The 23,628-nt window shown below is 39.2% G+C and overlaps 1 protein-coding gene across 2 annotated transcripts in view; it reads right to left on the bottom strand.

Annotated features, from left to right (window-relative positions):
• The window catches only part of rarab (retinoic acid receptor, alpha b), a 132,214-nt gene that overhangs the window by 12,754 nt on the left and 95,832 nt on the right, over nt 1-23,628 (bottom strand). For both annotated transcript variants that reach the window (XM_016269022.1, XM_016269023.1), the window contains 2 exons: nt 9,055-9,203; nt 1,334-1,475 (listed from right to left, as the gene is read on the bottom strand). In XM_016269022.1, coding sequence (XP_016124508.1) covers nt 1,334-1,475; nt 9,055-9,203 — 291 coding nt within the window. The remainder of the gene's footprint in view (nt 1-1,333; nt 1,476-9,054; nt 9,204-23,628) is intronic.

The raw sequence follows: 23,628 nt of genomic DNA, 5'->3' as shown, positions 1-23,628 counted from the left end.
TCAGAGAGCAGATGCCAAACAGTGATTGCGTAGGCTTGTGGAAGGGATTTCAGCTGCTGTGCTGCAACCACGGCTCTCTGGCTGAGGATTAAACAGTGAAAGCTTCACTCGTGACTGCCGCTGGGCACGTGGGTATCAGCGGCGCTCTGCAGGATTCACTGACTGGGCTGAGCGGAAACACAGTATGTGGGTTCAATGCTTCAGTGTGAACACGTAATAGAAATAAGATCTGGAGTTACTCCATGTTGCAGATTTATACCTGACAAATTAGGTGAATACATTTTATAAAATCCACATTCACAGGTTATTAAAAGGGATAAATACAGAGCTGGGTAGATTACTTACAAATATATTTACTCTTAAAGGCAAAAGGAATTAAATTACGTCCTACTGCAACAGATCAGATCATCAGACAAAGCAATAATAATGCGCTACTGTATGACTTGGAGAAAACAATTAATATATTCATCATGATATTAATTTGTCCTAGCACAAAAACACATCTAACAAAACAGCATACCTTCTCATTATATGCTTGTACACAAGCCTGTCACACAAACATGCTTTAACATCACTATAAAATATGACAATAAACAGTGTGCTTTAAATAATGCTGGCAAATGTCATTTCACTGGTCATCCGTGCAGAGCACTTCAGCACTCTGTCCAGTAGGTGGTGACAGCAGGACCAGAGAGACAAATGTCTGACAAGAGGCCTTCCTAGCATAGTGTACTAAACATATGCTGTAGTACGCAGTCCTGGTTAAATAAAGTTGTACAAATAGTATAATTGCAATACAAGTCTCTGATGCTCACCAAAGCTGCATTTATTTGATCAAAAATGTAATAGTGAAAACACCAATATTGTGAAACATTTTCAAATGTTTTTAATACATTTTCTTCAGTGTCACATGATCCTCCAGAATGCATTCTAATATGCTGATTTGCTGCTCAAGAAACATTTCTTATTATTAAAAATGAAGACAGTTGTGCTGCTTAATATACCGGTATAACAAAAATATAATAAGGATGCAGTACTTTAAATACTGTACTGTAAATTCCAGATATTTTAAACATGCAATTTTTTTTTACACTTTAAATGGGCCTTTACACATAAGAATGTATATAGGTGCCTTTATATGTTAGAAAGGGAGTTTCTCGCAAGGGGACCATCATATTTGGGGGTACCGTGGTACCAAAACGTTAGTACTGTACACTAGTAAGTGTGCACAGTAAGTCTCAACACCCTTTGACAAATGAGTTTCCATGACTTGTCCAGTCATTCATGATTAAGGGACTTTTAGTGCATGTAGTACAGCTTCAAAGACACTTACATTCTTTAGACATGCCCACTTCCAGGCACTTCTGCAGCCGGCAGTACTGGCAGCGGTTTCGGGTGACCTTGTTGATGATACAGCTCTTCTCTCTGTGGCAGGTGTACACCATGTTCTTCTGAATGCTCCTTCGGAAAAAGCCCTGAGGAGAAAAGCAAGCACAGAGGTTTACAATAGCTGGAAGGTTTACAAATGACACACACGTAAGTGAATTAACACCAGCCCCCAGAAGTCGACAAGACTGAGGAAGAACGGTTATATAAAGTCACTAATCATTCACCAGATATTCATATATTCACATTACGCATATCGTCACTATACACAAACATGTGAAAACACGAATAAACAACCATGGCGTAGATACAGCTCTCTCTCACACACACATTATTTTTTGGCATAATGGCTGGCTGAGCTCGGTCTAGATTCGGCTGCATTATGGCTGCTGGGTATTATCTCCCAGTTCAAGTGCCCAGAGGTTCCTATTGGCTAATACCTAGCGGGGCTTAACCCACTTAGACTCAAGCAAAGGGATGCAAATGAGAGATTCACATTATTCTCCTGATCTTAATTACTGCTTGGTCAGACTCTCGAGGGCAGAGAGTCAGTCCGAGGTCACAAATGGACACGGCAAAAGCTGGAAAGATGCAGCTGAAGCCACATACGGTCAGAGAGCAGATGCCAAACAGTGATTGCGTAGGCTTGTGGAAGGGATTTCAGCTGCTGTGCTGCAACCACGGCTCTCTGGTTGAGGATTAAACAGTGAAAGCTTCACTCGTGACTGCCGCTGGGCACGTGGGTATCAGCGGCGCTCTGCAGGATTCACTGACTGGGCTGAGCGGAAACACAGTATGTGGGTTCAATGCTTCAGTGTGAACACGTAATAGAAATAAGATCTGGAGTTACTCCATGTTGCAGATTTATACCTGACAAATTAGGTGAATACATTTTATAAAATCCACATTCACAGGTTATTAAAAGGGATAAATACAGAGCTGGGTAGATTACTTACAAATTGTGGTAAATTACTGATCACAGATTACATGATGAAAACTGTAATTAGTAGCGTAATCTAGGTTACTCATTTTAGGTAATGTATTCTGACTAGTTTAAGATTACTTTTAGATAAACAAACTTGTTTTAAATTGACCATTAAATGTACCATATTGATATTGAAAAAAGCAAAGAGAAAGAAAATGTATTCCTTGAAATATTTCCTTCTTTCCTGGCTTTGTGAATATAATCAAAGAAAAATGGTATGACACACAGTAGGATGTTTAGAAAGGAAAATTTAAAAGAGGGGGAAAAAAAAGAGGAATTAGGGAGAATCAATAAATTATGAATAATTTAATAAATTATGAATAATTTACTGACATTGTGTGAATAATATGTAATCAATAATAATTAACTGTAATCTGCATTTTAAAATGAAATGCCTTAATATATAAAAAAAACCTAATATACCCTACAAGTACTTAATTTTTGTAATCTGATTACACAATCTAGATTACATGTAATCAGTTACTGGATCTTTAGCAATTCTCAAAATTATTTGTTTTTCCTACTTTAAGTTGTAATGGCTAAATTCACTTGTAGTATTATGTAGTAGAATTTAGCCATTACAACTTAAAGTAGGAAAAACTAATAATTTTGAGAATTGCTAAAGATCGCTAAACATTAAATTCTTTATTAAATTGGTATTTTTAAAGACCAAATAAGCGTTCAATGGTGAAAAGGGTAATCTATATATAATAATAGGGGAAGAGTATGCACAATTAAATAACCAAAATGTAAAAAAAACCCACAAAAAAAACACTAACACTCACTGATAAGTGATACATTCTGCTATGATTGGTGCAATGTTGGTATGATTATCTAGCAACACATGAACGGTATCTAAATGTGCATCCTAGTCATGCTACTGTTTTCAAAGCAAGCCTACAGTAAAAACATTGTCCCTCTCTGGTTTAGAAACAATAATCCCAAAGGCTTTTAGTGGAAAAGCCTTCAACATATCAGTCAGGCCACCCAGGGAAGCTTTTAGTATGCGTGTGCTTTTGACAGGTCTGTACAGTGGCTGCCATCTAAAAACACTCATGTCATTTCACTGAAAGCGTGTGTCCAAGGACATGTCCCGCATGCTGAAAGGACATGTTCCTCTCACACTCGGTCTCAGCTATGAAAAAGTAATAAAGGAAAAGGTGAGCATGGCAGATGCGTGACAGAACGTGTGCTCGCCTCGCCAAGCCAAAATGGTTTTCTAATGCGCTGCCCAGAGGCCTGATCTCCCTACAGAGGAGCTCTCATTCATCGGGCATGTTTTATTCATGCCAGCTCTGATCTTCTGGAGGTCATTGTTGGAGGTCATTGTGGTAGATGCAGATGAAACGCTTCTTCCTGGACCAGTATCAGCAGGCCAGTCACTGCTGTAGACGCAATACATGAAGTTGCATGCTGCTTCTTGCACATTTCCTTTTCAGTGGGCAGCAATTTCACTTGCACGGTTTCAAAACTCGACCACTTGTATAATAAAATCAATACATTTAAATCGACTTTGCACAGACTTTATAAAAACATTTAGCACAATTCAGCTGAAAATAAAGCATTAGCTCTACACTGCCTCACAAAATGTGTTTACATCAGTAGACAAATATCCCATGAATCCTGAGCGAAGGTACAGCCGACAGCCGTCTCACCTGGAGAGCTGATTCATTGATAACAAACCCATGACAAAAGTCACACCAGTCCACAATCAAAAGGCCTCTTTTCCTCGTCCTGCTTCACTCGCTCTGCGCCGCTGTTGGCCAGGCCTGAAAGCCACAGGAATAAAGCTCAATATCATCACAAGGTGTGAAGAATGCTCTGGCAACAGAGGGGCAACTGGGTAATTCCACCGGATTAGGGGCTGCAGCAGTGGCCCATTGAGAGGAGGAAAGGGTAATGGCTGCTGAAAATTCAGCTTTGCCATAAGAATAAATTACTGTTTAAAATAAAATATAATAAATATATTTAAATAGAAAAGAGTTATTCAAAATTGTAAAAGTATTTCATTACATGTAACAGTATTATTTTCGATTACATAAATGCAGCATTTGTGAGCATAAGAGGCGTCTTTCAAAAACTTGAAACTATTTTAAATATTTCAGAATAAAGTATTTCAATTTAGTGAATAATGCATTTAATGTTTTAATCTAATTATTAAAGAAAACACTCAATTAAGAACAAATAAATTAAGATCAGTGAGTTGCTTTCACTTTTTATTGGCAATATCAACAATAATAGAGAGCGGCAGATCTAGGCAGCATTTACATGGCACAGATTCAATATTTTGAAATGGATCTAATTTTTTGTCCCAGCTGTTTACATTTGCAAAACAACATAAAAGTCCCTTTACGAAAGTAATTTCACTCTGTGGCCATTTTTGAAATGCCTCTCGGGCATTCATGTGCAGCTCCTATCTCTTTGAACAGGGAAACCATAAATGTTGTTTCATATGATAAAATAGTGTTCAAAAAAGCTTATTTTCCAGTCTAGGTAAACCAACGTGCATATATATAGTCCTAAGCGCGCTTCTCAAAGCTTCTAACAGCAGCTGCAGTGATACGATGACTTTATCAATTGCCGATTGGCTCTTTTATCGAGAAGGCGGGACTATTACACCACTATAAGCCACCGCTCATCAAACAGATGGTATTCGGAAAGCAAAATCGATTGGTACTTGATACAAGAAATCCTTGTTACTTTAATCAACCTTGATTAATAATAATTAAAACATTTTATCCAGATTTAAATTAAGAATATAAAGTGTTGTCAGAGACATGGATACGAAAGCGTAGAAGCAGACATGGATGACGAGGTAGAGGACATAATGGATCTGTGGCTGATCTGTGATCCTAATCTCTCACTAGGCATCTCCTGACCTCTGTGAACCCTGGATTGACCCAGTCTTGACCTGCCAGGCAGATCCTGTGAGTGGAGTGCAGCAGAGGAGGGCAGGAAGGAAACGTTTTGAGGTCTGCTATGGCTCTCACTGGCAGGAGCGCTAAGCCTCTTTAGTGTCTCCACTAATCCTGGACGTGAGTACAAACCCCCAGGTACACTGAGACAACGGAGGAGCAGTCGTGTGTTTGTATTTGTATGAAACGTGCACTCTATTTCAAATGGATTTGGAGAGAAGAGACCATGAGATCAAAAATAAGGCCGTCTGTCTATTTAGCGTGACTAAGTGGTTGTGCGTATGATAGTTATTTGTGCTTAGTAGCCGTGAAGATTTAAACGAAGATTTAGACCAGCAGCCGTTACAAAACTTAGTGAGCTGCCTACCTAGGGAATATTTTAGATGCGCTTCAGATGTAAAGCTAGTCCCAAATGGTAAACAGCAAAAGTATGCAGCATGTCATCACATGGAGTGTACTTTGAAAGTATATGTGTTTGGCTGCAAGCATACGACAAACATTCACATCAAAATTGAAGTATACTTTGGGCTAAAGCGACCAGACGTGCAACTTCCTGGGGACACATTCTGCCCAGGATTTCTAAATTGCGTGGTTAAAATAACCAGGTGTTGGTTGTTTGCGCTGCACCGATCGATCTTTGTATGACATCAAAATATTGCGAGAGTTATAGAGCAGAGTAGACTGTTCCATTCTTTAGAATCGCTCTCGCGGTATTTTGATGTCATACAATGATTGATCAGCGCAGCGCAGCGCAAACAACCAACACCTGGTTATTTTAGGCAATTTAGAAATCCTGGGCAGAACGTGTCACCAGGAAGTGGCTACTAGTGTGCTAGGCAGCAGTCAGCTCACTAGAGTTTGGAGTACAGCTAATGTACCAAAAACTCAAAAGGTTGATCGTTCTCACGCATAGCCACAGAAAACAAGACACAATGATTGAAAAAGACAGTAAGGAGGATTGTTGCAGAATTTCTTTTACAAACAACTAAAGTGACAGTGTTACATCTAATACTATTTCATTTAACCTGGTTAATCCAATTCTATTGATGGATCAGAGGACACTTGTTTAGTGTGGCTTACGTAGGATTTGAGATTCATCAACTGTTTTTGAATCCAATCTAATTTTCAAATCGGTCCCTAATAAGTCAGTTTCAACCACCTTTGATAAAATTAGGGATGCACGATATTGGATTTTTGCCGATATATAATTACTTTTAATTTTGGTTAGTTTTTAACAAGAACTTATTTGTTAGAATTAAATAAACCGTTTTTTTTATAATGACAGTACATTGAAGATTTGAAAATAACAATACATAAACTATACATTAATCACTGCATTTTCCCCCCGGAAAGATGCAGTGGTAACTTTAACATTTTATATTATGATTTAACATTTGTAAATGGTCTAAAGCAAAAGAGTTGTAAAAATTCTAAAAATATTTTAGAGCTCATAATTTGTTTAAAAAATATAACATATTACACATTAATGTAATAATCAGTATATATAAAATTATTTAATTTAATGTCAAGTTTGTGATTTTTTTTTTGTTCATTCAAGCTATAGCTTCTGACCTTTAAATCAAAACATGCTCATGATTTTATAGCATCAATTACTGCTTTATTTAATCAGAAACACGGTCTAAATATTATTTTTGTATTTTGCTTTCATTCTATTAGAAGTAGGCCAACAGCGCCCCGTACGGAATTAAAACTCCTTACTGAGCGGGCTTTAGGATCCGGGGGAGGCTGCCGCTGCTGCACGTGCTATTACTGTTGACTATCACACACCGATCGCGTCATTCTGTAAGTGCATTCTCAGTTTAAATGCAGCGATCCAAAACAGTGAATCTAATCACCATTCAGGCAAAACTTTGCTTCAAGAATGAGCCACAATGCTGATGTGATCTAATCACTAGAACACCCTGAGCACGTGACTTAATGTATTCCTCTTATCGGCAAGACATATCGGCATAATTTTTCATATCGGGCCGATGCCGATATTTACATTTAAAGCCATTATCGGCCAATTCCGATATTGGTCTGATAATATCGTGCATCCCTAGTTAAAATGGTTGCTACATGGATGGTTACCTTCCATGTTGACTACAACACAGCCTTGCAAAAAAACTGAAATGCAAAAAACGGACTTAAGAACATATAGCCCATATAGCCCAAATACTGACTCCTCTCTTTGTTCATCTCAAAGCAGACAAGGCTGTAGAGGCGAGAGGAAGAGAGTGACGGGTGCTTTTTGAAGGGAAAGACGAGTGCAGATATATCCTCCCACCATTCAAAGGCAGCGAGAAAGGGAGAAGATAGCACATGCAAATTTAATGAAGTCATGTTTATTTCTCAGCGAGCAGCACCGAGTGTTCTCCACCCACGCTTCCCTGCGGCTGCGCTCCGATAAGGGGGCTTTGTAACTATCATAGTTCAACTCCAAACCCGTGTTTCTCTTTCTCAGGGAGACACAGTGTAGATCATACATTGTATACACTACCAGTCTTCAATTATTAAGTAGCACTGAAATAAAAGGCTAGAGTTCACCGCTGTGCCAATGGGGTCTCCCACCCCAGTAAACGTCAGTACAGGAGGCTGTCACCAGCGGCAGTGCTAGAAAACACCCATGGGATGACTAAAACCCAAAACATAATTTGCATAAAAGGATAACAAAAGTAGTAAGTGATATGTGTTTGTGTGTATGTGTGAATTTTGGAATTCACAATCTATTGGTACAATATTACTACCCGATTCATTTAGTGATAAATTGTAATAACTCAAACTACCACACTGTTTAATTTGCTGACTCCCTTTAATATCAATAAATAAATCGGATACAATGCCCAAATTCAGAGATTCATGTTTCAAAAGATAAAAGCAGTGGCCCCAAAAAGTATTTGGATACTTAATGGCTGAATGCCTTTGCATCAACAAAATATCAAAAACAAGTGTCACTTATTTTAAAGAAATACAGCCCAAAAAACCTTTAAGCGGCTTGAATTATAAAATAACAGACATACTTGACTATACATATGTAACTGACTGGCTATCACTATGATAGTGACTACGTTTAAATGGACATCAGTAATCTAATTATTTACCTTATTCTGAATAAGGCAATATTATGATTAAGGTGTTTACATGAGTTGCTTTTAGAATATTCCTTTCGTGTTCCCGATTTACATGTTATAGTACATAGATCGATTAATGACACACGCCATTATATACCCACTTGATGCCATCCGAAGTCCCCTCCAGAATTTCACTTATAAACATATAGTTTGTCTTCGTTATGATGCCATATACAGTTTTGGGTGTTTCATTTTTAATTTTACGAAAGCTTCAAGTGCAGTTAATTATTTGTAATGCTATACGTGCAAACAGACGTCAGTGTTGTTGAAGCCATGCTCTTTTGTTTGCCGTCAAACGCTTGACCACTGCCGTGTGTATCCTGTCGCAAAATGCGGCGAAAAGTCCTACACGACGGTAAACGTGTGATTAAGGAGTTTACTTGTCTATACTGCACTTCGATAATGCGACTAAAATAGGAATACTCCACGTCTTGATTCAATTTGTTTACTTCGAGTATGACTTTAACTAGATTAAGGTAATCCAAAATCTGTTTACATAGATTCTTAAACAGAGAATTATCTTAATCGTGTTCAAATCGGAACATTTTTGTCCATGTAAACATACTGATTGTGTGACTAAAGCATTCAAAAACTTTGAGGCCTCAATCCTGCAAATTGGGACAGGATAGATTCTTACCTTGCACCCTTCACATGCACTAACTCCATAATGGTAGCCTGAGGACTTGTCCTGGCAGACGAAACAGGGCTTGTAGACCCGTGGTGGAGGAGGTGGAGAAGGTGGGCTTGGTACGATCTCCTCTGAGCTTGTGCTCTGGGTCTCCACAGCTACAAGAGAACAGAAACAGCCTTTAGTTTAACTCATTAACGCACCATAATTTCCTCATGAGGGTTACTAGGATCCTTTGAGAAAACTGCACTTGGTGTTTTATCAACAGTCTGCAGTAACCTTCAACATTCAAAAGATCCCTCCGCTCCCCAGGAAGGCTCAGCGAGGGAGCGCTTGTGCATCCTGATGAGCAGCTAAGGTCAAGCTTGTCAGGAGAGCGTCTCCATTCCTGGAGCGAGCAGACAGATAGGCTGGTGCCACGCTCTCCTTACACATTCACTCTCGCTTTCCTCCCGGTTTCAGCTGCTACCGACTGGGACGAGTGCCAGCCTTAATTAATAAAGTCATGACAGTCAGCCGGGGTGTGGAGGGAGAAGCCGCACGCTGTGCTTGAGTGGAGGGGGCGCCAGAGCCGCACGGCACCGTCAAAGAGCTGCCATGACCGAGAGCTTATGAATCAACTGCCATTTAAACAGCACACCATGAGGGAAACCCACAATGTCCTCTCCACATGTCAAGGGCACAAAATGACAAGTACTCTGAATTTTGAATAGCTGAAATTCTCCACGTCGCTGATGTTTCCCTGTATGAATATGCCCACATGTAAGTGACCGTCTGCATGGTGGCGATGATGGCACTGGTATATTTTCAAAACATTTATATACACAGACACATTCACTCCTCAACCCCCATGTGTCTCTCACCTGCTGCTATCCTCTCCTTTCCTGCTGTGTCTCTCACAAATGCCATGGTATGAAGAAAAATGAGATGAAGACAGGTTTCTAGTGAAGGAGAACATGCTATTATGTGTCAGTAATCTGAGTAATGCAGAGTCTCAGATATTGTTTCAATAACCCTAATAGATGTCGAAAATGATCAAATCGCAGCATTAAAGGGACAATTGACAAATTTAAATTGCATCATTTACTCGCCCTCAAGCTGTTCCAAACTTCTGCTGAACACAAAAGATGATATTTCGAAGAATGTGGGAAACCAAACAGTTGCTGGTAACTATGGAAGTCAATGAGGACCAGAAACAGTTTCATTTACCATTTTTCTGACCCTTTATGAATTATATATTTTTTGGCTACTGCAGCAGCGATCAATATTTTTGGTCCGTTTTTCTCAAATAAATAAATTGGTGCACCTGCCAAATGTGAATTCTGTCAGCATTTAGGAATACACAAGCATATAGGCTACATTGTTCAAATGTTTGGAATTGGTGAGATTCAGTAATAGTGACAGCGTGAAATATTACAGTTTAAGCATTTTTTAAAAAAAATTTTAATGTGTAATTTATTCTTCTGACGGCAAAAACATTGTCAATTATCTTATCAATGTATCAAAAACAGTTGTGCTGCTTAATATTTTGAGGAAACCGATACTTAAGTTTAAAAAAGAACAACATTTACTTGAAATTGAAAAATTTTGTAACAACGTAAAAGCTTTCAATGACACTTTTGATCAATTTAATTAAAAAAAAAATCTTATGTCTTTAAATAGAGTATCCAACACCAAATCTCTTCTGTTCAAGCAGTCAGTTATGGCTGTGTGGTAGAGACAGGCAGTGAGGGGTGCTTGTGTTGCTGTTTAAGGTTTGATATGATACCTGACTCACTTAGATCAGTGTCTGTGTTCAGAGAGACAATCTACCTACAGCATAGACTCACAACGCAAACACTGGGGCCGCCAAACAAATGCCTGAATGATGAGACAATGCCCTCTTTAAGCATAAGAACATTGGTGAAACATGTTAAACGGTGAGTTAGGTAGATCTCTCTCATCTTTGTCTATTATGAGCAGTCTAGTAGAAAACGAGGCCTCACCGTCATTACACTACACATGCATTGTTGCTGAGCCAGTGGGCAACCGTCTGCGTCTATTTCCTGAGTTCAGAAAAAGCACAGTCAAAGCTAAAAATACCCACCCTGGCACCAGCACAGAGTCAGATGAGGATGTCGAGTTCTTATCTCTTTCCACACACAGACAGCAAAGGTCCCCACAAACTCAAACACGATTCCCAGCGCATGACACAACCGACTTCAATGCAGTGTGCTGAGAGAGCTGCTTAACGGTTTTATTTAGCAAATGAGGAAAGAAAACGAGAAAAATCTCCAATAATGTGGGGAAACTACAAAAGAAAAACAGACCCATGAAGGGACAGTTATGAAGAATTACAAGCAATAATTTGGGAAATGCAGGATTTTCCCAAATATACAGAATACACTTTCTGACCGAAACATTTTGAGTCATTGACATTTCCAGTCAAACACGGAATAAAAATAAACGTTTTACAGAAATGACACTCAAAAAGCTATTTCTTGCTAATTTGAAATAAGAGATGAGGGAATGAGAGGGAGGAAATTTGGATGAATTTTCAAGGCCTGGGAGCTACAATTTTATTATTCCCTACAAGTTTCTAATAATTCCAGGTTTTTTAATGACTATGGTAACTAAAGGTCGACTGATATTGTTTTTTTTTTATGGCAAATGCTGAGATCTTAGGGGTGGCAGATGACTGATATAAAACTGACATATCACTATTTAACAGAGCCCGACCGATATGTTTTTTTTTGGGGCCGATACTGATACCGATATTTGGGAGTAAAAAAAGGCAGATATCGATATATCGGGCGATATTCTTTGTGTATATTATAGTACAGTACCAGTCAAAAGTTTGGACACTTTCCCATTCGGGTGTCCAAACATTTGACTGGTACTATATATAGAATACAGTATATACATATACAGAATATATATACGTAAACACATTTTTTGCAATGATCACTCAAATTTGGTGATCAAACACTTATGACGTGACAAAGATATGCAATGATGGAGGCAGGGCATTTAACAAACTTAATTCAAAATGAGTCTGACATCAGTGCACTGAACAGTAAAGTTGAAGTTTATTCAACTTTAATTAAATTCAATTCCACTCAACTATTCCGTTGAAGTTTATTTCACTTTGGAACATTCATTCACGGATTTGCGCTACTGTCTTCACACACAGACGAAACTTACTAGAGAAGTGTGAAGTGTGACAATTTACCTCTGTAAATAAATATAAATTCACGTCTTGCGCACTTTAATGCCCTTTGAATGTAACGTGTACGTTCCCTTGGAACTGGAATCATGGGGGAATTTCATGTGAAGTCCACTTCGCAGGGTACTTACGGTTGAATAAGACAACGCTTGAATGCTGCTGCCTGAACAAGAGACCTCCTTACTGAAGTGAAAGTGTTTGGCTGGTGTCACTAACTCGCAAACACGTCGGCGGATCTCCACCAAATTCGGGGGATCCCTTCAGCTCGAGGAGCCATCTTGAACGCCACCCTCCGCGCATCGGTAGCCCCCCGGGATCGCTAGACCGGTCGGTGCCGGACCGCGAATTTAACCACTCGTAACTCCCGAACCCCGGGGGCTATCGACGCGGGGGTGGTCTCATTCGAAAGAGGGCCTCGAAGTACACTCTATACGTATTCGAGAGGGTTCCTTGAGCTGAAGGGATCCCCCGAATTTGGTGCAGATCCGCCGCGCCGGTACGGAGATATGGCCGTTCAAAGTTTCAGTGGTTTTCCATAGACTTAAGCTTTAAAGCATTTCATCCAGGTCGCCAGTAGCAAACAATGGAGAAACTAAGTAATCAAGTAAGACATGTCTCTGCTGGACAAACTAAGTAATTACATAATTTCAAGCATTTTATCTGCGTTATATGTTCTGTAAAAAAAAAAATTTCATATCAGTGGCGTATTCGCCGATACCGATATATCGGTGACCGGCTCAAACCGGCCAAAAATATCGGCTAAACGATATATCGGTCGGGCTCTACTATTTAATATAAAAAGTAAATAACATGCTGCAGTAAAATTACCTTTTTTAACATCACATTTACTAAAGAAATAATTTGAAAATGAATCAATGTGAAAAGATAACTTGATAAAACCGATTTATACTTTAGATACTGTTGTCAAAAAACTGCCGCTGTAACCCAAAAGGTCAAAAATATGTCACTTTGTCCTTTAATGCAAATGTTTTACCATACAAAAGGCAAAAGGCAGTAACAATGCTGTCAAACAATGTGTTCATTTAATTCATTTATATATAAATTTGCAACACAAAAAAAAGACCCCTTATTGGAAAAACATAAAACAAAATGTTATCTCAGCACGAAACATTTGCAGATGGTACTTTAGCTTGTATTTTTCACACAGAGAGAGAACAGGAAGTGAGAAAAACTACCGGCTGGCATCACACATCCTGCTCTCACGAACACGAAGCTTCAAGAAGGTGAGATTGTTTTTAGATGTCAAACAGTTGATTTCTCTCAAACAATTATTCTCACTGTTGCACTCGTTCCCTTTCACCAAATCTCGCTCGCTCTTTCTATGTCATTCGCTCGTTCCCTAGAGCGCCATCTGACCTCTTTCTGCTGTGCAACTCCAACATGAGTGGCACATTTTCCATAACAAGGACAGTGCTCAACACAGCTCCAGGACAACATCATGGGAACTGCTCTTCTGACAGCAGACACTGCGGCAATGGCCAAAATTACACCTTCATCTACTTTCACCCATACCACAATGCCTCAAACTTCCTTTAAACTCCATCTGATCAATAATAAATAGCACGTATTAAAAATTGAACAGCTGAACTGAACAGAGAAATCCCTCGCTCTAAAATAAGCGAAAGTTTGAGGGTTAGAAGCTGCTTCCCTGAACCCGAATAACCGCAGAACTAGCAGCGCAAGCGGCTTCCTGTGAAGCTGTGATCAGGTGGCACGCTCTAATTATGCACTCTGTTGCATCTCTGAGGAGAAGCGTCTTAGTCATGGCTCTTGAGTTGGCCTGTAGCTCTGGAAGGAACAACCTCGCTCTGAAATCAAGTTTAATTATGCCCAGAGGTTCGACCCAGGGTAACCTTACATTAACCGCTGCGAGGCTTTCGGAAACGGTTCAGTTTCACCACCTGTCCGAGACGCCCCTCGTGCACACAGAAGACATCAGTTACCGAGGCGTTCTTTAGCTGTTTGACATCACCGCATACTTCCAAAGCTGGCAGGCTGGTTAAATTTCACATTAAAACGGCCAACTCTCTGCTCCAAAACACAGTCGGCAGGCTACCTAGACTGCATCAAAATGTATGCAGTCTTCTAAAATACTTTGCTTTCAGTCAGCAATGCGGTTATCCTATATAAAAGAGGCAATCCCAAAAAGCATTGCAACTATGTAGGCAGCTTGCCAGGTTTTGGAGCACAGGTGTAGCCTTCAATGATCTTACTCATTCTTTTATCAGTTTGTGAGGGTTTGAAATCCCAACAGGGCAAAAATGTCACCTTAGCACAATCACTGGGACTTGATTTTTTTAAAGACAGACAGAAGTGATAACAGCATTACTGGTAGACTGCACAGGCAGCTGGCATTGACGTCCTGTCACAGCAAGAGAAGCAGACGAGAGGGGTAAAAGAAAGAAAGATGGTTCTTGTATCTCGGTTTCCCCCAGAGACCGTTAACTGAACTCAATGAACTGCCCTGCCCCCTGTCTATTAATGAAACAAGACAAATCATCACACACCGCAAATACACACTGTGCATAAACTTAGAAAATGTATTTATTAAACGTATACGAATACAAAAATATAAATGTACTCTAAAAACATACATCTATTACATTACATATATCTTACATACCACCACCACCAACAACAACACCTATACCAACAAGATGTCATACACCACCAACAAGTACTATATGTTCAACTGAACTGTACTGTATGCTTTATATGAACTTGTATAGATCATTTACATATATAATTATCTTAGGGTCAAAAATCACTTTAATTTGGGTTGTGGGCTGAAAGCAAAAAAAAATAAAAAAAAATTACATTTACAACAACAAAAAAGTCACTTATATTTAGGGTTGGCCGTGATATACCGGTAAACATGATTAACCGGTAGAGATTTTGGACTATTGTTTGTGTCACGGTTACATGCTCAAGTAGGGCTGCTGTGCTACATGGTCACTAAAACTTGTTTTCATACATTTTTAAGCATTGTGGTTTAAAAACCAAGTGATTTTAAGCCATTGAAATTTAATTAGCAGTGAAAGAGAACTTATTTTGCTGTATGTGCGCACAGTTTGAGAGACTGTTTCTGAGTGCTGTCAGAGAGGTGCGCACACGTGAAGACCGTGCTCAAAGAGCGCGGTAGTACTGAACGAGTACTGAAGTTATTTTTGCCACTTTATGGGCTTTGAATGGTTAAATACACACACTTGTATTTGCCAAAATGCCCATCTTCACAAGTAAAAGCAAACAGCTGAGAAAGAAAATAAATGTGTAACAGTATATTGGATCTGGGCAGCTCTAAAAGTGATCAGTCATTCATGTTAATCAAACAACAAAAGAGAAAAAAAAATAAAAAAATCACTCACTGCTCTCGACTAAATCACTTTTGTAACTTTAATAAGAAATACATTTAATTTACACAGTGAAGAATATGCATTGTTTTTATTAATTTGATTACTTTATACAATATACACAGCATTTCTTATTTGTTCAACTGTAGTTTTGTCCCATTGCTTGTAATTAGTTTCTTATTCTTATTTAATCGATGACTGTTTACTTATCTTCAGTGAGCTTTTTTTATTTAGTATTAGTTTGTGATATTGACACTGGTGACAAGAACTAGGAAATTTCTATGGTATCAAAAATGTATATCATAAAGACCATATTTAAAGGAAAAAAACTATATTGTGATATATATCGTTACCGTGAAATAAAAAGGCTCATATCGTGATATGAAATTTTGGTCATATCACCCACGACACTTATATTCTATACATTTAATGCAATAATAAAACAAATGTCAAATTAAAGGTAATTATGTGTCAACTTTAGTTTGGCCATCTCGGTGTTAAGGTGCCTTCCTTCCCACTGTTGCCTTTGGTTCATAAAAGGAGATAATTGTTTTTTTAACTCTTTAATGCGTACGATCACACCGGTGTAATTAGAACGTTTCTGTGCGTCATGTGATACGTCATATTATCATAACTATTCAGCGTTTTCAACCATATAATGCTTATTGTAGGTTTCAGACATCTAAATACACAAGTACTATCAAAACAATACATTTATAGTTTGTAAAATACACACCGATGTCCATAGAAGTGGCAATAATAATCCATTCAATTATAATTTGACGACATGTTTTATTGATATCATATACACATTGTGTAGGTAACTTTAAAAGTTTAGTCTACTCTTCTCCCAGTTCACCGGAAACTTTCTTTAATGTCTTTCGGGAAAAGAGGATGGATTTACGTGTTGTAAATCCCACACCTCGGATTCAGCACGAACTAACATGGTGGCACCCATCACCCACTATAGATCAAATAACATGGTCATTTTAAAGGCATTTAAACTACCAAATACATGTACTTTCACGTATTTGAGAATAGGAAAATCAGATATTTCATACTATAGTGAACACATTAGTGAATATTTAGAAAAACTAAAAAGCGATGCATGTGTCATACAGCGCTATTGAGGCTGCGTTGGGTCACGTGACAAACATGCCACGTCTTCATAGAAAGAGTAAAGCGATACGTTCTAAAATAAAAAATAAATAAATAAATTAAAAAAAACTCACGCTGGGGGCTCAGATAGTATATTTTAAACTCACGTGCGAAAAGGTTAAGTTTACAAAAACATAAAATAATGGCAAACTACAGGTATTTAAAAACTGCTATACAAATAAATTAAAATGAAATCAAAACACTTAACACTACATAATATTCCCACACGGATATGCATTTCACTTCTACGTACAATACTGGCGTTTTTCGACATTTCACAGGACATGTCAAAACGGGGCTACAGTCAGCATTACTTGTGAGCTCTCTGCAGTAGACACCACATATAGGGAGACAATTATGTTACTTGCACATGGAGTGAGAAAAATATTATGGTGTTAAAGTCTTTGAGCGTGTGGGTGTGTGTCTAAGTGAGAAAAATACAGGAAAGATTGTGAGTTATGTGTGAGAGAGCTAGAAAGATAGAGTGCGCGTGAGAGAGAGAAGGAGAGGAAAAATAGGGCAGACCATGAAAGGAAAATGCTGCATACCTCTCAGCGTTGGCGGTAGCTCTCTGGGGGAAAGCGGATCTTGGTACAACTATTAAGCCTCCCTATACTTACCCGACACACACTCAATAAAAAATGAGTCCCATTTCTTTGTGTTATTCAAAGTTAACCCAGTGAGAGGGGGAGAGGGAGATGGATACAAATGAATCAAGGCCTCATCATTACCAACACCATTATGGTAATGGCCCAGTGCTGCTGGGCACAGAGAGACTGAGACGCTGGAGAAAAACGAGGGAGTGTGCAGGATGAAAAGCACACACACTCATGTGAGACTACAATGCAGGTCACTTTGCACCAGAGTGCCGGTGAGTCACAGGCCTGGATCAGTAGCTCAGTCTGGTGACTCATCTTTTTAAGGCCCACCTCTTCACCCCTATTGGTCAATGACACGACAGATGGCTTTTCCCCCCAATAGTCACCTTTTTTTAGTTAGGGAAGTGGTGAAATTGTTTACTCATAGCCCTTGTGCTGGTATTCAGTCTCCCAGGCCTTTATACACGCAACAGAAGATAGAAATGTGTATGTATATTTGAAATAATCAAACACAGTCCACTTCATAAATACATCAAGACAAAGAGATGAATTTACAACAACATTGTTTATCTGCAAACAGCTCAGTTGTCAAGAACTTGATTCAGAGGAGCTGCACTGGAGGTCTGAGGGTTTCAGAGAAGCGTCTAGCGCAGCACAAATGGTTCAGGTCAAATTCCATCTTGCAACACCGTAATAACTTCAGCTGCAAATGTCTTAAGGGAAACGCAGATGTCCACTCGCACTTCTGAACAGGGTCGCTACTAAGCAGCTCCCAGATGCTAGACTGTAAGCAAAGATCTCATGCTCTGATTCATGAGTCATTATTTACACAGCACACAATAGGTCATGAGAACAGCATTTGCCCACAAACCAGTACTGTTGTTCGAGTAATAAAGTCCTCCGTAATCTTTACTGTATAAAATGGCTTTTATGGAGCTTTCAGACCACTCAGAGAGCAATTCAAACTTCACTCAACTCAAACACATGCTCTTTGTGTGGCGTTCAGTCATCTGGTGAATGGACTGAATGGTATGGTGAGGCGGCACTGTATCTATTGTTCATTTCCAATTCAATTAATCACAGGTACTTTGAAAACATCTGCAGTGCCAGATGTGTGATGCATGAAGATCACAAGACCATACGTGTGCAGTAAGGAACTATCATTTGTGGTGCTTCACGTTTGTGGTCTGATAAAAAAAAAGAAAAGAAAAAAAAAAGTGCAAACTGGACAATAATAGGTATAATGTGAGCACTTTACACCGACTTTGATTTGAAATATGTCAACTTTAACAAAGACATGAAATTTCATACCTCAACAAGTCAACAGAACTGTCACTTGCTCTGTTTGGTCACAAATGCATCACGATGTCTCGCTTTCACCGACCATATTCATGTGTCTTTATAGGTCTTGCAAACTTTGGTTTTCTATGAGCACGGTCTTCACAATCTAATTAAAGCATGTTTATATATTTATTGCTGTCATTCCCATAGCTATAATTTCATTACAGCTGTATAAGTAAAAAACAAAAAAACTATGGAAACCTATTAATTATTTGTTGCTGAGAAAATGCATACTAACACAGAAACACGTTGCTAAAAATAACATGTATTTTTTTGTGGTAGGGCCATTGGCAGTGGAAATACAAATCTGTACTACTATCCCAACTGGGCCAAAAAACAAACAAACAAAAACATTACAACTGTGTCCTGGATTTGTATATATATATTTCCAAAATAGTGACCTCACTGTAAATGTATAAAAGTAACAAACGTACACAAATTGCATGTCCCGTTTAAGTTAGATTTGACAAAACAGAGCAATTTAACATCCGTTGCCCCGTATAATCATTCATTTTGACGGCACAGATGTAACACATAATCAGTGACAGCCTCAGTCCTGCATGTATAAATACCAGGCCAAACAGCAGCGAACGGCTGATTTGAGTTCCAGCACTGCTAGCGAGCCCACGGTGGCGCGTAACAGCACAGAAAAGCAGTGCCCTTTCATCACGGCAGCCAAACTCAGCAGGGTGAAGCGCTAACACTTGCCAGGGCTCTTTGTGGTCAAAACCAAGAGGTAGCAATTTTCCAATTAAGCCCCATTTTTATGGGTTCCTTGGACAGCAGTGGGAAAAGGAAAGTCCTGAAAGCAAACAAATAAGTGTGGTGTAGCACGTGGAGACAAAATTAGCATTTCCCAAAGAGCCTTATTACAGCTGCATCTCAAGACGCGGGACTGCCTTCTTCCTAAACCAGGCAAATAAAACACAAAGACAGGCAAAGAGGGAAGGGATTTAATTAGATCAAGGCCAGTAATGAGATTAGCTTTTCGTTAAAATCTTCGAGGGCGGAGTTATGTGCGGGATTCCTGTTCAAAACTGTACAGGAATCAGGATATTAAAGGCTTATGCTTTGCCTCTAAATAGCTCGCTTAGAGTTGGCCCTCCAAATACCGATCCAGTTATGTCCCACCGCGCCCTGCGCATCTCAACCGGCCTGTCACATGAGCCCTAAAGCCTGGAGAATGGTTTATACTATGACAGGCGTGCTTAGCATATTGTGCACTTTACAAAAGGGCCTAGCGAAGGGGGCCGGCTCAGTCATAGCTGAGGGAACCCCTGATCTGCCACTAATAGCCGCTGACCTACATTCATCCGCAACAGCCCATGCCTCGGTGAATGCGTAGAGAGGGACTCCAAATAAAAGAGGGGCTGTGAGACTGTTAGCACTAGTTAAGGACTTTTCTTACACAGCCTATAAAGCCAACAGCCTTTTGAACCTTGGCAAAGCCTGAGCTACGTCAGAGAAAAAGAGAGCAAAATATGCACAGACAAAAACAGAAGGATGGAAATAAGCAATGAGTTTTATTACCATAACTATATCATTATAGCTGTATACGCTAAAAAAAAACTTACGGAAACCTATAAATTAGGGCTGTGATATGTAAAAAAAAATACAAAAATCATCAATTAATTTCAAATCTTTATATCTTTGAAGTTTAAATGCAGATGTTTTGCTCCTAAGTGAAAATTTTAGAAATTAGGCCATTAATTGTGGTTTTAAACTACTCTTTATGGTCAGAACAAGAACTTTTTGAATTCTTTACACTTTTCCAGTCTTTTTTTCTTAAAATAAATCTCAACAATAAATAGATAAATGGCGGTGTTTGAACAATGAAATTATCGTAGGTCTGCAAAGTTTGGCAAAAAATGATCAAGATAACTAAGATAATAATTGTACAATTGTAATATTTCACTGTAAAATAAAACAAGCGTTAAATTAATTTACAGCACAACTGTAAAAATAATTTCATATTTATGGCTTCATTTCTTTATTTTCAAAAGTTAAAGGGATCATATGATGCGATTTCAGTTTTTCCTTTCTCTTTGAAGTGTTACAAGCTCTTGGTGCATAAAGAAGATCTGTAAAATTGCAAAGACTAAAGTCTCAAATCCAAAGAGATATTCTTCATAAAAGTTAAGAGTCAGCCACGCCTACCTAAAACGGCTCGTTCTAACACACCCCCACATACCTACGTCACGATGTGGGAAGATTTACATAACACCGCCCAAATGTTCACGCAAAGAAAGGCGGCGTAACTTTTATTCTCGCTGTAGTATTGTTGCTGCCATCGCCGCCATGTCGTGAAGGCACTGTGTGTTTCGTTGTGAAAGTTAAACTACTTTGTTTGGCCTTCCAAAAGAGGACGATATCGCTTCGTCATTCCTGGAGCTGATCCGTGCTGGTTGCTGAGGAAATACTACAACTTTGCGCTGTCGATGGCCGGATCGGCTTTTACCGTGGACGAAGTGGAGTCCAGCCCAGGGTCGTCACATGTGGTTGGCGCAGGCATCACAATATGGTAAGGGACGTAACATTTGAGGAATTCGCTTGAGGAATTCGGCCAATCACAACGCACTGGATAGCTGGCCAATCAGAGCACACCTTGCTTTTTCAGACCGATGAGCTTTGTAAAAATCGACGCGTTTCAGAGAAGAAACAATAATGTACAGTATGTGGAAAATGTGTTTTTTGAACATTAAACCGCATAAACATTTCATTACACCAAATACACAAAATAATGTTATTTTTAGCAGCATCATATGACCCCTTTAAAGTGCCCCTATTATGGGTTATGAAAGGTTCATATTTTGGTTTTGGGAGTCCCCAACAACAGGTTGACATGCATGCAATGTCAAAAAACACATTCATTGTCTTATATGGATTTATTTTTTCCTTTTTTGTTCAACGACTCCCCAAACAGTTTGCTCAACGATAAATTTTTCCAAACCCACCTTTGCGGTGAACTGCGGTGATTGGTCTGATGACCCAGTCTGTTGTGATTGGTCTACTGCGTGCAGCGCATGTCAATAACAGAACACCCATCACCATTACTTAGCCCACAGCTCAGCGGTAAACACCCAAACAGCCATGGTATATGCATTAGCCCAATGCAGAAACGTATTGACAAAGCACTGCAGTTTGTACACCAACGTATTGCTCTATTTTTTATCAGAACTCCAAGTAATAACAACAACAAACATTCACTATTCATTGCCACATTTCTAGACAATTGCGAGTGAACAGATATTGCTGTTAGCCAGTGAGGCAGAGCAAACAACACACACAACTAAATACGTATTTTGCATACAATGGTTCAAAGACAGGGTATGTCTAAAAACACTTTTCTCCTCCAACTTCAATATTACATCGTTGTTTTGCCCTTTTTATGTGTTTGACCCTCCTTGCACGTTCACTTTGTAAACACTAGGTCGGTGCTTCTGCAGAGATGTAGGATGATTTTGAAGTTGGAGGAGAAAATGAGTTGGGAGTTTTTCGACATGCCCTAACTGTACCTTAACGGATTTACCCTTCTCCACAGGAATCCGCTATGGTGTTTGAGGAAGGGGAGGTTCAAGTTTTCCCGGGTCTGCACATGCAACAAGTGGGCGGGGATAAATATGCTAATGTTTCATATTGATGTCAACTTGAAACCGCTTAAGATTCATTTTAAAAACGACTCGTTTTCATGACTCTGAGTCGATTCTTTCTTTTGAAAGACAACTTTATACACGGTGCACTTTTAGATTTAAAACTTTGCAAGATGTTTTCATTCACTTAGAGCTGTGTTACACACTGCATGAAAGGTAATTTTCAAAAATCCATAATAGGGGCACTTTAAACCAACCCTTTTGGAGGAAAACCACAGGGAGCCCTTAAACCGGATCATGAACCGCTTGCTTGTAAAAGAATACAGTACCACGCTTCACTCTGAAAGTGCGATTTGATAGTCACACTAATTTCAGTTTTATTTTGAATAACTGTAAAGGCCTAACTGCTCTGTTTTAAAGAACCTTTGACTGAATGGTTCTTTGTGGAACCAATAATGGTTCTTCTATGGCATCGCTGTGAAGAACCTTTTGAAGCACCTTTATTTTTAAGAGTGTAAAGGAAATCAAACTAGGTAAAATGTAAGACTGCTGAATTGCTGTTCGACCCTACAAATGGCCCTTCATCTCGTCAAAAACATCTCACAGAGGAGGATAAAATGCTTGATGTGCATCACTATGTAACACACCCGTCTCTCTGGTCTTTATCCAGTGACAGCTGTTTTAATTAGTGTTAAAGAATGAATACTAAGAGGCAGCTTTAACACTTCTTGACGTTTTGTCTTTTTTAAAACTTACGAGGCAAAGGCCATCAGACACTAAGAGTTATTTCTCCCATCAGTAATATGAAGATAATCACAGGACGAGTAGAGTAGTCGTTCCCACAACTCTATTAACTGTACGCGCCTCATTAAGCCACTATATTCATTTTCGGCGTCCTACAGAATTCATTCTGATAATTAACAATATAGCGAGTGAGGAAAACGCAAGCTCCGCAGGACAAAGCAGTCCATTTCGCACCCTCGCCGGAGGAATATTTCAGCCACAACGGTGTTTAACACACTTCTGACTCTTGAGATCTCACTAGGTGGAAAAAAATTAAATGACAGAATGGCGCTGCGCACACAAAGCCATTATTTCATCTCACAGTCACATTAGGGAAGTCGAGACGTGATCCATAAAACAAAATTCCAAGGCATGAATCACGCTGTTATGTGAAACTAAGCAAAAAGTGAAAGGCCATCTGGGACATTCAGGACTAGACAAAAAAAAATCTGCTGGACATTATAGACATGCTGATTTCGTTCCTTTTAACCTTCCCCAGCCAAGTGGTCCCTCTGAGGCACTGCCCAACCCCTTCT

This window comes from Sinocyclocheilus grahami, unplaced genomic scaffold, assembly GCF_001515645.1.
Source record: "Sinocyclocheilus grahami isolate Dianchi unplaced genomic scaffold, SAMN03320097.WGS_v1.1 scaffold49.1, whole genome shotgun sequence".
NCBI lineage: Eukaryota > Metazoa > Chordata > Actinopteri > Cypriniformes > Cyprinidae > Sinocyclocheilus > Sinocyclocheilus grahami.
This window is presented reverse-complemented; position numbering and strand designations above follow the sequence as displayed.